The following is a 16,397-nucleotide window of genomic DNA, read 5'->3' as shown; positions in this document are numbered from 1 at the left end:
TGAAAGACGGATTCCTTGCATTTTTAGGAATATTATCTCGTGGTAACTAACCTGAAGTATTTCTTGTCCTGCGAACATTGCGTTAATCTCACTTCTGCATGGGTCGAATACAATAATCTCGCTATCGCTTTGAGACTGCCTGCTAAAAGATACGCTACTACGGGTCGTTCTGTCGTAAAGTCCAGTTGAATATTGGTATCGTCAATCGCATTACAAACGAAAGCTGCTTCAGTTTCGTGATGGTCCACTGAAAATAAGCTTCGATAATTCGAACCTCTTACAGTTACAATCTAAATAATATGTCATTCGTTGAGTTTATGAAATGATTAAAATTATGCGCAATGTAGGCACTTCGGGAAACTAGGTTTCTATTTTTCTTCAAATTCAAACCGGGAACTATATTGTGCAGTGATCAACGGAAAATATTGGAGTTTTTAAAATTCTCTAAGTTATCAATTATTAATCAATTATAATTAATATTCCAATCCATTGAATTTCATTTAATTATTATTAAGTTAAATATAGTATAATTCAAATGACAAAAATAAAGTAAATTTACACTTCACATTTGGTTAGTTTTAGTTGGTTGGTTACATATTCTAAATATCGTAATTCTTTTGATTAAAAACAGTCCCTAAATTCTTAACCAAAATATGTAAATCTTTTCCCAATATGATTTTCCATCTCTTACGGTTTTCAAGTTGCTAGACCACGTAGGAACAACTTAGGTCATACTGATATAATCACAAAAATTTATTAATTTTTAACAATAATTGATATTAACTGCACATTATTTGATTATTAAAATTATATTATTTTTTTAGTAAATCTTACTTTATTTAGAGGTATTGCATTGTCGTCAACATAAATAAGAAAATTGTTACTCAGTCTCCAAATGAAAGTCAATGTAAAAAACGGTTTCTTGGTATCCCTCTATGTCTGTCTCTTTAGATTTATCAGCAACTAAATGGTTTGCCCAATTGGGTAAATTTGGAAGGATGCCTATACCGGGTGATGGATTGCCAGATGGAACATAGAATTTGCCATGCCAATTTTTAGTTGGCCAAATATTGAAATTTGGCTGTTTGAACTCATGTGCCGAGTTCCAATAAATTTTAATAACCCAATATTCAGATATTAAATTAAATATGATGGCAAAAATGCAAAAGGCCGATTCAACAAATACGAGCGAATATTTTCCATGACGCTATTTCTAAAACTTGACCACGTCGAGCTGGACAATGAAATATCAAATAAAGGTTGGTTATTTACAATAAAGTTTTGCACATTTAGTTGCAGACATTAAAAATAAAAATGTAGGTATCTCATTGTTTTTCTTCGGATCAAACTCATATTCGGTTCTTAAAACCTCCTTGCCCCTTAAAGCGTTCTTGGAATGAATTTCATTTAAAGGACGGTAACAAGGAAGCTTCAAGTAACGACTGCAAATTTGACCCTCAAGTCTTTTATTAAAATTAATTAATAATTCTAATAAAAATGTGGATACAAATCATTGCTAAAAAGAAACATTATTTAAAATAAATATCAGTTACCTAAGCGATCACAAAATTAATTTCTAACATTGCTTAGTTGATATTGTTGATATTGTGTCACATTCTAAGAAAATGGTTAAGATTTTCAATTTTAGCAGTTATATAGATAACACTTTCCACAGATAGAAGTCGTTCGGCGAGAGGTCAGGTGGGTGGCCAAAGTATTCGGCACCTTGGGCCAATAATATTCTAGTTAAAAGTATTTCCCAAATTCTCTCTAATAATAATGTAAATTATGGACTGGACAACCATCCATGTGGTACCAGATCTCCTGATCTTCGCGAACAACTTCTTCAGGTCGGTGGCCAAAGTATTCGACACCTTGGGCCAATAATATTCCAGTTAAAAATATTTCCCAAATACTCCCTAATCATAATGTAAATTATGGACTGGACAACCATCCATGTGGTACCAGATCTCCTGATCTTCGCGAACAACTTCTTCAGGTTGATGGCCAAAGTATTCGGCACCTTGGGCCAATAATATTCCAGTTAAAGTATTTCCCAAATACTCCCTAATCATACGAAAATTATGGACGGGACAACCATCCATGTGGTACCACATCTCCTGATCTTCGCGAACAACTTATTCAGGTCGGTGGCCAAAGTATTCGGCACCTTGGGCCAATAATTTTCCAGTTAAAGTATTTCCCAAATACTCCCTAATCATACGTAAATTATGGACTGGACAACCATCCATGTGGTACCAGATCTCCTGATCTTCGCGAACAACTTCTTCAGGTCGATGGCCAAAGTATTCGGCACCTTGGGCCAATAATATTCCAGTTAAAAATATTTCCCAAATACTCCCTAATCATAATGTAAATTATGGACTGGTCAACCATCCATGTGGTACCAGATCTCCTGATCTTCGCGAACAACTTCTTCAGGTCGGTGGCCAAAGTATTCGGCACCTTTGGCCAATAATATTCCAGTTAAAGTATTTCCCAAATACTCCCTAATCATACGTAAATTATGGACTGGACAACCATCCATGTGGTACCAGATCTCCTGATCTTCGCGAACAACTTCTTCAGGTCGATGGCCAAAGTATTCGGCACCTTGGGTCAATAATATTCCAGTTAAAGTATTTCCCAAATACTCCCTAATCATACGAAAATTATGGACGGGACAACCATCCATGTGGTACCACATCTCCTGATCTTCGCGAACAACTTATTCAGATCGGTGGCCAAAGTATTCGGCACCTTGAGCCAATAATTTTCCAGTTAAAGTATTTCCCAAATACTCCCTAATCATACGTAAATTATGGACTGGACAACCATCCATGTGGTACCAGATCTCCTGATCTTCGCGAACAACTTCTTCAGGTCGGTGGCCAAAGTATTCGGCACCTTGGGCCAATAATATTCCAGTTAAAGTATTTCCCAAATACTCCCTAATCATACGAAAATTATGGACGGGACAACCATCCATGTGGTACCACATCTCCTGATCTTCTCGAACAACTTCTTCAGGCCGGTGGCCAAAGTATTCGGCACCTTGGGCCAATAATATTCCCGTTAAAAGTATTTCCCAAATACTCCCTAATCATAACGTAAATTATGGACTGGACAATCATCCATGTGGTACCAGATCTCCCAACTTCTTCTAGTGCGAGTTTAATTTGATTTTTTAATAAGTGCAATAGGTTGTGAGGTTATATTCCATAAAAAATAGCCCAATAATATAATGTCCGCGAATTCGCACCATAACATTTATTTTCTGAGGCTTCGAGTATGAACAGAACGATATTCTTTGTTTTGGCTCCAATACTGATAGTTTTGAACATTTGGTTCGTTGTTGATTGTGAATGTACATCCACTAGTGAAACAAATATTAAAAAATTTATGTTTTTTTATGTGCGCAACACTGTGGTTTGATGTTTATTTACGGCTTGTTCAAGAATTCTCGTACTAATCATTATGTTTTCCTCAACATGCAGTAAAATGTTCAAATCTCTTTCCCTTTCTTCTCCTCTATCATCGACATTTTTAGCTGAAAATTTGCAGTTATTTATTAAGGTTTCTTTGGATTCGGATTGGGTAACAATATGTTTAATTGTTGAAATCAGAGATACAGTTTTAGCGGGAAAATAAACTGAAAACATTTCAGACACTGCTGTAATACTGTTTCCTGAATAATACCACTTAATTATCATTACGTTTTCGTGAATTGAATAGCGCATATTTAGCTTTAATTAAAGTAAAGCGCGTTTAAGAACGTATAACAATCGGAAATTAAAATATTGTCACGAATTTTCGTGTTGTCAATGTCAAAATGTATTTTACTGATATTTGATTTATTAATTAAGCCATATAAATTTTCTAATTTTACCATTATATTTAATTCAATAATTGAAGATTGGCTTACTAAAATTTATTCAAACTCGGTACATGAGTTAATCATACCGGGTCTTCCAACAAGTTATATTACAACTATGCTATAAAATGTACAGGGAAGCCAATATTTGGCCACTTAAAAATCTATATGTTATTTTTTATGTTCCGTTCGGCAAATCATCACCCGGTATATAGGGGGTCTTGAATGAAAATTAGCTTTGTAGAAATCTTTACTGAGAAGTACCAATTTTAGATTTTACTTTGAAAAATAATAACTTTGTCTGGTCAAAGCATAACTATAAAGCATTGAGGAATTAGCTCTAGCACAGAAATGCAGAAAAGTCCAGTCCAGCATTTCGCAAAAGAAGAGGAGAGAGTTTGACTAATGCCTAATTTTAATTTATTTATTGTGTTCGAAACCCATAAATTTACCCCAACAATGGTAGTGGGATAAATATTCGTTGAGTCACTCTGTAGCATCTTTGCATACATAATGAGATTTTATTACCCACCTTTTCTGAAATGTCTAGAAACAAGTTATTTTGTAAGTTATGTTATTTTGTTTTTTGTTTGTCGGCTCTTCTTTCACATTGTTTCCGTTGGTTGTTAAGATTTTAAAAGTATATAGAAATGTTGAAGTGCTATTCTTCTAAGTTAAGTTTTGGGAATTCACATTGTGTCGTGACCCTACTTTCCCGGTTGCCGCTTCTTACTACGTCACTTTAAAAGGTTATTAAATTAACGTTTCCGCAACTCTTCCCTTAAATCCGAATCAGAAAATTTGACGGAAACAATTCCCAAAGTCCGGAACGCGTATCCGATTATTAAACTTCACAATTTCCGCGGAAAACGTTTATCGAAAATTACTCACTTTCGTTGACATTTTCCTGGTACTTGAGAACGTCGTGAACGCCGTCGAGGGTGGTTAAAAACTCTTTGAGGTCGCCGCCCAAACATCTGAACGCCCTTTCCATGCGATCTGTACATGACGAGGCGATGAGTTCTTGACCCAGTTGGTCGAAAAAAAGGACCTCGTCGATCTCTGAAACGGAGACATGATGAAAATTTGTGCAAACTCGATCCCGAAAACGTAAGTCGATTGGCTTGTCAACGCTAATTATCGATTTCCATTGTCCCGGCGAATTTTTCCGTGGAACCGGAAAATGATTTCTCGTCCGCAGATGAAAGCCAAAGCTTGTTTTCGCGCACGGTCATTTTTTTTTTTTTGAATTAACGTTTGACGTGACAATGACGATTCCGACATTTAATTTAATTTCGAAATGTAAACGGGAGCAATGCGATGCACTTACCCTCGTCCCTTTGCACCAAGTCGTAAATATCTTCCAGGTAAGCGTAGTGCGAGCATCGGGAAATATTTTGGGGTAACCGTTGCCTGAAACAATTAAAAAATAAGTGCTTTTTTTGTCAAAATAAATAAGAACTAAAAGTTCAGGTTTTCACGCAATTATATATTTTGACATCATAAATGTTTCGACAACACCGTGTCTTTATGAAATCACATTTCATCAAGCAAAAGCCACCTCAGTTCAATTTGCGTTTTTGTCTTGGAAAAAATTCGGCAGGAAGTATAAAGTAAGTTAAATGACTTATAAAATGAACCACTTAACATGAAGCCAATGTTATATTTTTAAATAAGCATGTGTTGTGAATATACATCAATATATTAACAAAAATTAACAGTGCGGGAACAAAATTGAATCTAATTTTAACAAAAATAATGAAAAGTATGCATAGGTGATATGAAACGCAATAAATCGAATTTTTAATACCAACTTGTGGCAATAATTTGTGCTTAAATATGTTTCGTATTATTTAACCAAAATAACTAAGTCGCAATGTCAAATAAAAAAAAAACAACAAAAAATTTTATTCGCTTAATTTTTGAAAACCATTTTTTTGGTTGCTACTTTAATTTGTAACGAGCATCTTCTGCAAATCAATCCATGCAAGTCAGTTGCCATATTGTTTTCAAAGTATAAAACTTAGAGGGGAGGATAGCACAATTTCATTTAAAAACTCATATAATCATTTAGATTTTGTAAGCCTGTTCTATGCGAAAGTTTCATTTCATTACATTTAAATTTTGCGGCCACTTTATGGGACATTTTTGGATTGGATACGGATTGATAAGAGGATACAAAAAGTTCAAAATTCTTACGCACGGCCGAAATCTAGGATTGGGCGGAAGCAGCAATTTCTGACTGACTTAGTATGGCTTTCCGTGGTTCAGAGACGTAGTGTACACCGTGTGGCAAATAAAACGACCCACTATACTATCTGGAAACCCACAAGAGATACGAAAAAAAGTTTCACACAAAAGTTTCTTGGACTCTCCTGAAGATTTAAAATATTATAATTTTGTTGATACAGGGTGTCCCAAAAGCGTCCCTCCCGACATAAACTTTGTTATTTTAAATGGAACACCATGTATATTTAGACATTTTTGGAATCCGTGGTAAAAATAAAGGTCACCTTCTTAAGAAATTCCTATTCGAATTTTGCATGGTTTAGGCAGAAATTCTAGGACAAAAAAAGGTAAGTTTGTAATTTATCTTATATTTAAATTTTACTTAGTTTTTGAGATATTCGAGATTTAAGATGGCATATTCTTGTTGAATTTATAGCTGCCCACATTAGGTCACTTGTTGGTAATATTAAGTATTTTTTAAATAGCAAAGACATGATACGACTTCTTAACGATATAATACTGCAGATATACAGGGTCATTTCTTTTTTCTTTCGATACCCCTTCTTCCATCTAGTCTTCCCTGCATAATAGTTTGTAGTAGACGGTATTTATCATTTCTTAAGATGTGCCCCAGATAAGCGGTTTTGCGTCTTTTTATTAAAGTTATTAATTTTCTACCGCGGCCAGTTCTTCGTAAGACCTCTTCGTTTGAAATTCTATCCGTCCAGGGAATTTTTAGTATCCTTCTATACAGCCACATCTCGAAGGCCTCCAGTTTTTTGATGATCTGTGCTTTTAGTGTCCAGGTTTCTACCCCATATAATAATTGTGACCATATATAGCATTCGACGAACCTCAATCGCAAACTGAGACACAAGTTTTTATTACAGAGTATCTTCCTGTAACCAAGAAATGATTGTCTTGCTATTTCGATTCTGACCTTTATTTCTTGATCTTGATCTAGGCCAGAGGTGATGTACGCTCCCAAATATTTGTATTTTTCGACTTGTTCAACAGCTCGTTCTTCTATGTATAACTGATGTTGCCTCGCCGGGTTCTTTGAGACAACCATAAATTTAGTTTTTTCTATGTTAATTGTGAGCCCCATTGCACGACTTTCGTTGTAAACTCTATCCACCAGCAATTGTAGGTCTTCGAGAGACTCAGCCAGAACTACCGTATCGTCCGCAAATCGTATATTGTTGATAATTTCTCCTCCTCCTTCTTCTCTGTCCGAAAGAGCCTTTTGAAAGATTACCTGAGAGTATAAATTAAAGAGTGCCGGTGAGAGTACACATCCATGTCTAACGCCTAGCTGGATTCGTACCTCATCCGTCTCCAAGTTGTTGACTATTACTGTGGCTGTCTGGTGCCAATATATGCTTTTAATTATGTTAATATCATTTTGGTCTAGTTGGATGTTCTTCAGTTCATTTATTAATTTCATGTGTTGCACCTTATCGAACGCTTTTTGGTAATCTATAAAACATATATATATATATATATATATATATATATATATATATATATATATATATATATATATATATATATATATATATATATATATATATATATATATATATATATATATATATATATATATATATATATATATATATATATGCGTCGACGCAACCCTTAGCTAAATTTATCAGTCAAATTCTTTATAAGTCTTTTAGTAGCTTCAATAAGTTTAGGGTTAAAGATAGCTTTGAGTTTGCGGAGCGTATTAATGAGTCTATTTTACCATCTGATTTTTCACTTGTCTCGTTCGATGTAGTGTCCTTATTTACTCATATTCCATTACAGTTAGTTGTTGATATTATAGAGGAACATTTTGACTTGGTTGAGCCCAACTGTACATTACCTAAGAAGGAGTTTTTGGATACGGTAACTTTTCTATATAATAATACTTTTTTCTCATTTCATGGAAAATTCTACCAACAAGTGAAGGGCCTTCCTATGGGGGGTGCGGCCTCCCCTGTGATCGCTGAGATTGTTATGAACAAATTACTTTATTATGTGATAGACAGAGTTAGTTTTGAATTCCCCTTCATATATCAATATGTGGATGATTTATTAACAGCAGTTCCACTTAACCTCATCGAATCCACACTTGAAATTTTCAATTCCTTTCATTCCGATCTCACTTTCACGGTGGAGACGGAGACAGATCGTTCAGTCCCTTTCCTTGACACAAAGGTCATTCGCACTAGTGAAAATTTAGTTATTCTTGATTGGCATAGAAAAGTTACTAGTTCCGGTAGATACATTCCCTTCACATCGTATCACCCTAAAAAACAAAAGATCAATATGATTGTAGCATTGACTGATCGCATTAAAAAAATTTGTCACCATAGTCTGTTAAATAAGAACTTATTGTTATTAAGGAACCTACTAATTAATAATAAATACCCACAATCGTAAATAAATAAAATTCTCTCCTGTAATAGTGCCACTACACACCTGCCTAATGCTTTACAACCACAGCTTAATGTTAATAATGAGTTGCCTAGTTTTGGCAAACTACAGTATATAGATAGATTGTCCCCGGCTCTGATTAGGATCTTTAAAGATACTAATATAAAAATTGCCAATTACAACTTAAGACCCCTCAAATCCTTCTATTCCAATCTTAAAGACATTACCCCATCGTTACATAAATCAGACGTTGTATATTGCATTAAATGCTCTTGCAATTTAATTTACATTGGTCATACTTCCCAGAAGTTGAAAAAACGGCTAACACTTCATAAAAGTGATTGTAAGTTAAAACCAAATATTACTAGTTTAAGTGCTCATGTCAATGATACCGGACATAGTGTCATGTACGATGAAGCGGTAGTATTAAAGAGTGAAAAGAACCTCTTCAAACGTAAGTTTTTAGAGATGTGTTATATTAACTGTTGTAGTAATAGCCTCAACAGAAAGAAGGATGTTGAGGGTCTTAGTAGCATCTACACCTATCTTCTTAATCAGAGTCGTACTGCGAAGCATAAGCTACCAGAGTTTTTTGATACGGTCAGGTTGTAGTGGGTTGCTAAATTTGTTGCTATTAATGTTTAAAAACAGTTTCCTTTCTTTGTTTCTTTCTCCCCGTTCCTAAAGGATTGTTTCTAATTACCCTTAACGTTAACTTCAATAATGTAAACATAGTTATATAAATAGTGTACAATGGGTGTATATTTGAAAGAATTCTGTTTGAAATTCCCTCCCTTGTTCGGTGTTTTACATATGTTATGGTTGGCTGTACAGTTGGTATCATTGACTGGTTTTTTGGTTGTGGCTTTTTTAGGTTATTGCGAATTGTTAATAAGTTCCCGCACATTTAGTTTTCCTTCTCGACAATACGGAGTGTCATTTGTAACAAATCGGCTGTTTTTTTTTTTCATCTTTTAATATTTTATCAATCCGGATATTTTATTGACCTTAACGTTTTATGTTAGTGGAATTGTTTTGTAACGTTGTGGTGGATGTTAATATTTTTTTACAATTGTAAATTTTTTCCATAAATTTCATCCATCGAGTGTTATGTTGATAGTTAGAACGGGCGAAACACTTTATTTTATATACCAATGTCATCTCTCTATATGTAGAGGTTGAAAGAGGCGTGTTGTGTAAGTTTTTTCACTATTTTTTGGTTAGATTGTTAACTCTGATGAAGTGTTTTTTTTTTGTTCTCTATATGACTTAGTGTCCTGATGAAGCCTGTATCCATGGGCGAAAGCTAGATATTACAATAATTTGCCACTTTGCTTTGAGCTTCAACATCTTTTATTGCTCCCTTTACGGCGATCCATCGAAGTTGGGGTGATCCCAATAATTAACAGTTAGTTTGTTTGTATATATATATATATATATATATATATATATATATATATATATATATATATATATATATATATATATATATATATATATATATATATATATATATATATATATATATATATATATATATATATATATATATATATATATACTTTTGCTATATTCTCGGCTCTTCTGGAGAAGTACTGTCATTGCAAACGCTTCTCTTGTCCCCATTCCTCCTCTAAAGCCAAATTGCGAGTTGTCCAGCTGTTCTTCGCATTTCTTATAAATTCTGTTCTGGACAATCTTCAGCAAGACCTTCAAGGGGTGGCACATGAGGCTGATAAGTCTGACATTGGGTTGGGTTGTTCTTTTTAGGTAATGGAACAAAAGTTGAAGTTAGCCATTCTGTTGGGATGTTTCCGGAATTGTACACATCATTAAAAATTTGTGTTAGCCTGATTATGTTCTCTTCATCGAGTGCTTTCAGGAGTTCAATTGGCATCCTGTCACGGCCTGCGGCTTTTTTATTATTACTGTTTTTTAGAGCATACTTGAGTTCGGAAGGAAGTATTTCCAGGCAGTCGTTTCGCTGGTTTGTTGTTGTTATTTCTATGTTGTCTCGGTCGTCATGGAATAGTACTCTAATGTAATTCTCCCAGTAGTGCTTTATTTCCTCCTCGTCGAATATTACATGACCTTGCTCATTCCTTGTTATGCAAGTTGTGTTATTCCTAGTTTTCCTAGATAGTTCTTTTAGTTTCCTGTGTAAATTACATGTGTCGTGTTTGGTCTGAAGTTCTTCCAATTCGTGGCATTCGCGTGTCAGCCAATCTTCTTTAGCTCTCTTGATGTCGCGTTTTATTTGTCTATGTATGTTGTTATATCTTTCTCTGTTTTTATTCTTATGCTTCCTTCTATCTTCCATAAGTATAAGAATTTCGGGGGTCATCCATTCTTTTTTTGGTTTCACTGGGATGTTTCCGAGGACCTCTTCCCCAGCTTTTAATATTGCATTTTTCATGTCGTTCCAGTTACTCCCTTCGTGTAGTGTTTCATGGAGGTTCTTGTTGAATAATTGTTTATATTGTTCGGTTCGAAGTTTTTCTACGTTTAGCTTGAGTGGCGGTTTATATTTACTTTGCTTCTTTAGGCGGAATTTTATATTGGCTAGCAAAAGGTTGTGGTCTGTGTTGCCGTCTGCGCTTGGATATGTTTTTGCGCTTTGTATTCCATTTCTAAAACGTTTATTAATCATTATAAAGTCGATCTGATTTCTTATTCGTCTAAGATCATTATCGCCCTGCGCCGTTCAAGTATACAATCTTCTAGGGTGTAGCTTATAGAATGTATTTGTGACTGTTAGGTTTTTCTCCTGACAATACTCCACCAATCTGTCTCCACGTTCATGTCTCGCACCCAATCCGAAATTACCAACACAGTCTTGAACCTTACCATTTCCAATCTTTGCAATGAAGTCGCCCATTATAATGAGCACTTCCTCTTTCTTAATATTTATTGTTAGTTCTTCTAGATCTGAGTAGAACTTTTCTCTGTCCGCTTCGCTACTCCCACTTGTAGGCGCGTAGATCTGTACCAGATTTATATTTAAGGGATGTGCTCTAATTTGTAGTAGCATCATGCGGTTCTTATAGGGGATGAAATTTATCACTGAGTGTCTTAGTTCTTTCCTTAGGATTATGCCGACTCCATTAGTGTAATCACCATTGTCTGCACCAGAATAGTAGAGGATTGCTTCATCTTGATAGCAAATGCCTGAGCCAGGCCAGCGTACTTCCGATAGTCCCAGTATCTATATCTGTATATCTATAGCTTTCCGGTCTGAAACAGGATTCTAATATTCCGTGTTGCGATACGCTTTAATACAGTTTTCGACTTCCACCCGGGGATTCTTCGCGCTCCTGTCCCATCTAAGGGACGCCGGGGACTCGGAGCCGTTTCTTGACTAGTACTTATATCCATAGTGGCTATTCTTGAGAACATAATGATATTGTCGATTATTTGACAGTCGCACATTAATATCCAGTAGCAAACCGTACCGAAGTATCTCTTCCCCGCTTTACCCTGGTGTTGGAGTTGCTGCTGCCCAACTCCAGTCTGCCTTAATTCTACCCCCTGAGGGCTGGGTTGCCACCTACACCGGATCCACCTTTCTTCTACGCCTTCACCGCCGGTGTGGTCTTCGCCCGTATCCCCGGGCAAGGGGACAGCGTTATACCCCGCTATACTGGGTCCCCAGCAGAACTTAGCCACCGACTCATACGCGTGTCGGGCCCACCCCCGCGACGTGGATGCGCCTGCTGAGAGTTGCCTGAGTGAATTGAGAGAAGACAGCTCTGGTTTTCCTCAGGCCGGGTTAATGCTGATGTATGTATCCATGAGCCAAATAATAGACCATAAGAGATCATAATTCATTCTTCCTCACTTATAAGACCCACGAAAGTGCAGTAAAGCAATAAATGCATCAAGTTCCTCTAGTGTAATCGTCGATTTATTTTCATCCTTAAGGCGAGCTTCAGCTTCGGCAGACATTTTTATGGGTCGCAAAACTGATTCAGAAAGAAACAATCGCCATGCACTCAACATATCTCCTTTAACTATATGCCGTTCATCATATGGTGGTGGTCCTGGAGTTTCTCTAACAATGTTCGACGTGGATGTCCTTCCTGTTTCCTTATCACTGCCAAAGAAGTCGGATCCAATGGCAAACATATCGGAGCTTGCATTTGCTGCTGATGTTTGAGGAACTCTTGCCGAATGACCACGCCCACGTCCACGTCCACGCCCCTACCTCGTTTACATTCACTATCGGTTCCTTCAGTTTGTAAAGTGGCAACTTGATGACTAACCAAAACACCAGCTGCAACAATTAAAATCATAGGTTGTACAGACATATGAATTATAAAAATATATATTTCAAAAATATTTCCACCATCAGTTGCCACAGAATTGTTCACTTTGATATTGAAAAGTAGTAGAAACATGCACATAAAAACACAATATCTAATATAGTTTTAGTTCTGTTTTCTCAGAAATTACGAGCTTTTCAGTGCTACATATCGAAGATAATTGGATACCTTGGTTGCTGTAGACCCGTTTTTTTATGGTATTCTTTGGTCACTGCCTCAGAATCGCATGATTCGCTGGAACTCATTTCTCTTGGGAAATATACTGATTCGTCGCCTTCCACCTTACTATCATCTTCTCCACCAAAGTCATTCATTGCCATATAGTTGGCTATTTGTTCAAGTTCAGAAACATTGAGATACGGCACATTTTTACAACACGTGTATGTTATAACAATAGACAACAACTGAACAAATCACTTGTTCGACATGGATCACAATGATCCCTAGCGGAGCTAATAAGTAAAAGCCATCAAAAAATTAAAATGATATGCCAAACAAGACTAAGCTTACTTGTACGTGTATACAACATAAAAATAATAAAAGCCGAAAAAATCCAGCCCCGTAGTGCCCTTGGTCTGGAAGATTTAGAACTAATTTTTAAAAATGTTAAATTGACCCTTTGGCGCTGTTGGTGTTAAAACTGCTGGGGTGCGACTGATTTAAGGCAATTTTAAGAAAATTCTGGACATGATAAAATCCTGCAAGGATCTAAGAGTTGTTCAAAAAGAATTGAAACATTTAATGTCACATATTTTATTATGTATTCTAGTTGTTAAAATATTTCATGATAAAAATTAATGGATAATTTGTCCCATTAGATCTATTACAGTTGTCGACATTTTATGGTGATACACGATGTAAGCGAGTAAGTTCTACCAAGGGGAAGTGTAGATTCCTAAAGAACGAATAAAAAACAACAATTTTTAATTCGCAATTCTTGGATAGCGTTGATTGGCCATTGATTATTTTTATTATGGTTATTAGGGAACCAAGTTCTTGTTAATATGTCAAGTTTACTTTTTTTAAAAATCTTTCGCATATATTATAAAGCAAGAAGTATGAACAGAATAAATATGGCCTAAACAAATAGTAGGTATCAAAATGGCAAACAAGATGCGTAGTTGATGACTTTTAAAAAGAAACCGTGCAAACACCGATCAAAAATAAAGTATCCAAATAAATTTTTCATGTTTTTCGCTCCCTGTTTGTCATGCTTTTAGAGAGGATTCGTTCAATTTCACGTTAAAACTCTCGACGTCTTGAGACGAAGACGCGAAAAAGATTTTTTCAATAAAGAGAGTAATATCCGGCTGTTGCTAAAGGTTTTTATGTTAACGTGGGCAAAGATTGTTAAAAAGTGTTCGCTTTAATACGGCAATAAAGTTGTTTTGAAAGAAGATTGAATTTAAGTTGCATCGTCAGATTTTCGATTTATAAGCGTTTCTCATGTAAATATAGCAAAACTAAATTAATAATTAACATTTGAAAGACAGGTCTTAATTAAGTACTAGAGCAGAATCTATTAAAACCCAAGGCCTAAAATTTTAAATTTATTACGCCGAACTATTTTTTCAATCAGTCAAATTAAACATACAGGGTAGCTCACTATTGCGGGATTCTTTCGAAAAGTTTTACATATAAAAGTTGTTGGTACAGATGTGCTATGTCCAATGCAATGCAAAAATTTTTAATATATAATATTATATTATACAGAGCATTTCATAACTATCTCGCATAACCTAACTTCCTTATTTTAAATTTTTAATTATTTTATTTGTTGATTTCAATAGTTTTAGGTATTGATTTAAAAATTTTGAAAGACATAAATACATGGGTAACTCGTAATCATTTGTGCTCGAAAACTGAATCCCCTTTCGAAAATGGTATTGAAAATTATCATTACTGGGTGGCCAGAATTAACCAAATAATTACAACTAACCAAATATACAAAATTTCGTTTTTCCAGATACGACACTATATGTATTATTGTATGGTGTGGTATATAATTTATTACAACATCGATGGACTATACCTTTCTAAGTGGCATTGTGTGTGTATTCCTTCTAGACCTGACTTTTCTAACAGGAAACCGAAAGTCGCTGATTAAAAAGTTTATAATAATAATATAATAATATAATATAATAATAAGTGAAACAACAGTTTTATGCGATTAAAACCTGACGCGGCACAATCTAGCTGAGCATCTTCTTCCTAGGGCTGAAGGGACGGCTCGTGACATAATTCCTGTACAAACTAGAGACAATGACGTTACTGCTTTATATCTAGATGCCCATCGAAAGTTATTACTAAAGTTTATTAAGTGTTTGAACAAAAATGTTGTCATATAGATGCAACAGTTGTTCTTGTTTTCAGTTTTTTTTTGCAATCAATTAATTATTACGTACTAAATTTAATTGTACTGTATTGATTTCATGTGCCAATTAATCTGACTTTTTAGGATCGCCGTGTTCATTTTATTTATTAAAGCAAAATTATCACTGTCTGATAAACATTACCGTAATATAGAAATTATAGAATAACAAGAAAGTCGTTGAAAATATGTGTAAGGGAAATCAGAGCAAAAAAGGTTTTTTTTTTTAATACACTGCTTTCTAAATGGACTGCTTTATCTATTTATTTTATAGTGGGTGTTTTCATTATTCTACAAAGAACTAATGTCTTTTTAAATAAACATTTGTTTCCAACAAAACTGACGTGTGGTCGCAGCCCAGTTGTAAAACTAGGTAACCAAAATTTGTGTTTCTCAAATGCATAAATAAAAAATGCTGTAAAAATCATAATAACTTCCTAAAACAATCTCTGCATTATGATTTTAAAATTAAAACAACACGAAAACATGAAAGAAGGCGGTTTTTAATCTTTTTCCTTTGTGTTTACAATTTCACACTGTCGTGTGTTCCGGGATATCCTTTCCATTCTGTTGAAATGAGAGGCATCGCAAGACAAAGATTTTCAGCTTATCTCTAGGTTAGATTTCTAAACCCTAAAGGGTTTGTATAAGTTGAGCTGAGTATCGTCAAACATTTTGGAAGCATAACGTCAATATTATAACTGTCGCGTAACTTTGAATAATTGATTACTTGTCAAGTAACTAGACATTTTGCAAACCCAAGTAAAAATAAAAAAAATATATCCGGCACAGCGGAAATATCTAAAACTGTTGGTAGTAATTAGCCGCGGATTGTTGGAGATTTCATGTAAAAACTGATTATCGGCGTTCAAGCAGTGACCAAAATTTAACAAACCGCAATTCGCAAAAGAGAATTGGTGAATATTAAATTTTGCGGGAATGAAATATTTACATCTGGGGCTAGCAAAATTTGATTACCCCGGTTAATACAGCGCTTGATTTTCCGAAAAAAAAAAACATAATATTTTCGATGCGTTTACCGATTTTGGCATTTAAATTAAAACCGAATCTCATTCACTAACGTTGTATGCTACGGATGAGTTTTCGCAATAATTTTAGAAGCAAAAAAACTAACCAATTATTTAATCTCAAAGATGACTAAACAAAAATTGCACTT

The 16,397-nt window shown here is 35.0% G+C and overlaps 2 protein-coding genes across 3 annotated transcripts in view; one reads left to right on the top strand and one right to left on the bottom strand.

Annotated features, from left to right (window-relative positions):
- The window catches only part of LOC132705243 (head-specific guanylate cyclase), a 199,471-nt gene that overhangs the window by 78,601 nt on the left and 104,473 nt on the right, over nucleotides 1-16,397 (bottom strand). For both annotated transcript variants that reach the window (XM_060675723.1, XM_060675724.1), the window contains exons 4-6: nucleotides 5,205-5,287; nucleotides 4,766-4,936; nucleotides 52-247 (exon numbers count right to left, since the gene is read on the bottom strand). In XM_060675723.1, the coding sequence (XP_060531706.1) occupies nucleotides 52-247; nucleotides 4,766-4,936; nucleotides 5,205-5,287 (450 nt within the window). The remainder of the gene's footprint in view (nucleotides 1-51; nucleotides 248-4,765; nucleotides 4,937-5,204; nucleotides 5,288-16,397) is intronic.
- LOC132705527 (uncharacterized) lies at nucleotides 7,857-9,521 on the top strand. Its single transcript, XM_060676148.1, has 2 exons — nucleotides 7,857-8,449; nucleotides 8,834-9,521. The coding sequence occupies exons 1-2, from the start codon at nucleotides 8,069-8,071 to the stop codon at nucleotides 9,137-9,139; spliced, it is 687 nt and encodes a 228-aa protein (XP_060532131.1). The 5' UTR covers nucleotides 7,857-8,068; the 3' UTR covers nucleotides 9,140-9,521.

The sequence above is a fragment of the Cylas formicarius genome, unplaced genomic scaffold (genome assembly GCF_029955315.1).
Source record: "Cylas formicarius isolate icCylForm1 unplaced genomic scaffold, icCylForm1.1 PGA_scaffold_7__23_contigs__length_41026272, whole genome shotgun sequence".
Classification (NCBI taxonomy): domain Eukaryota; kingdom Metazoa; phylum Arthropoda; class Insecta; order Coleoptera; family Brentidae; genus Cylas; species Cylas formicarius.
Note: the sequence above shows the minus strand (reverse complement) of the source record. Positions and strands in the feature narration are given on the sequence as shown.

Excerpts from the sequence above, each read along its gene's own strand:
- LOC132705527 (XM_060676148.1), top strand. The coding sequence starts at position 8,069 with ATGGGGGGTGCGGCCTCCCCTGTGATCGCTGAGATTGTTATGAACAAA. Across the intron at positions 8,450-8,833 it reads CATTGACTGATCGCATTAAA|AAGTTGAAAAAACGGCTAAC; the intron begins AAAATTTGTCAC and ends CATACTTCCCAG.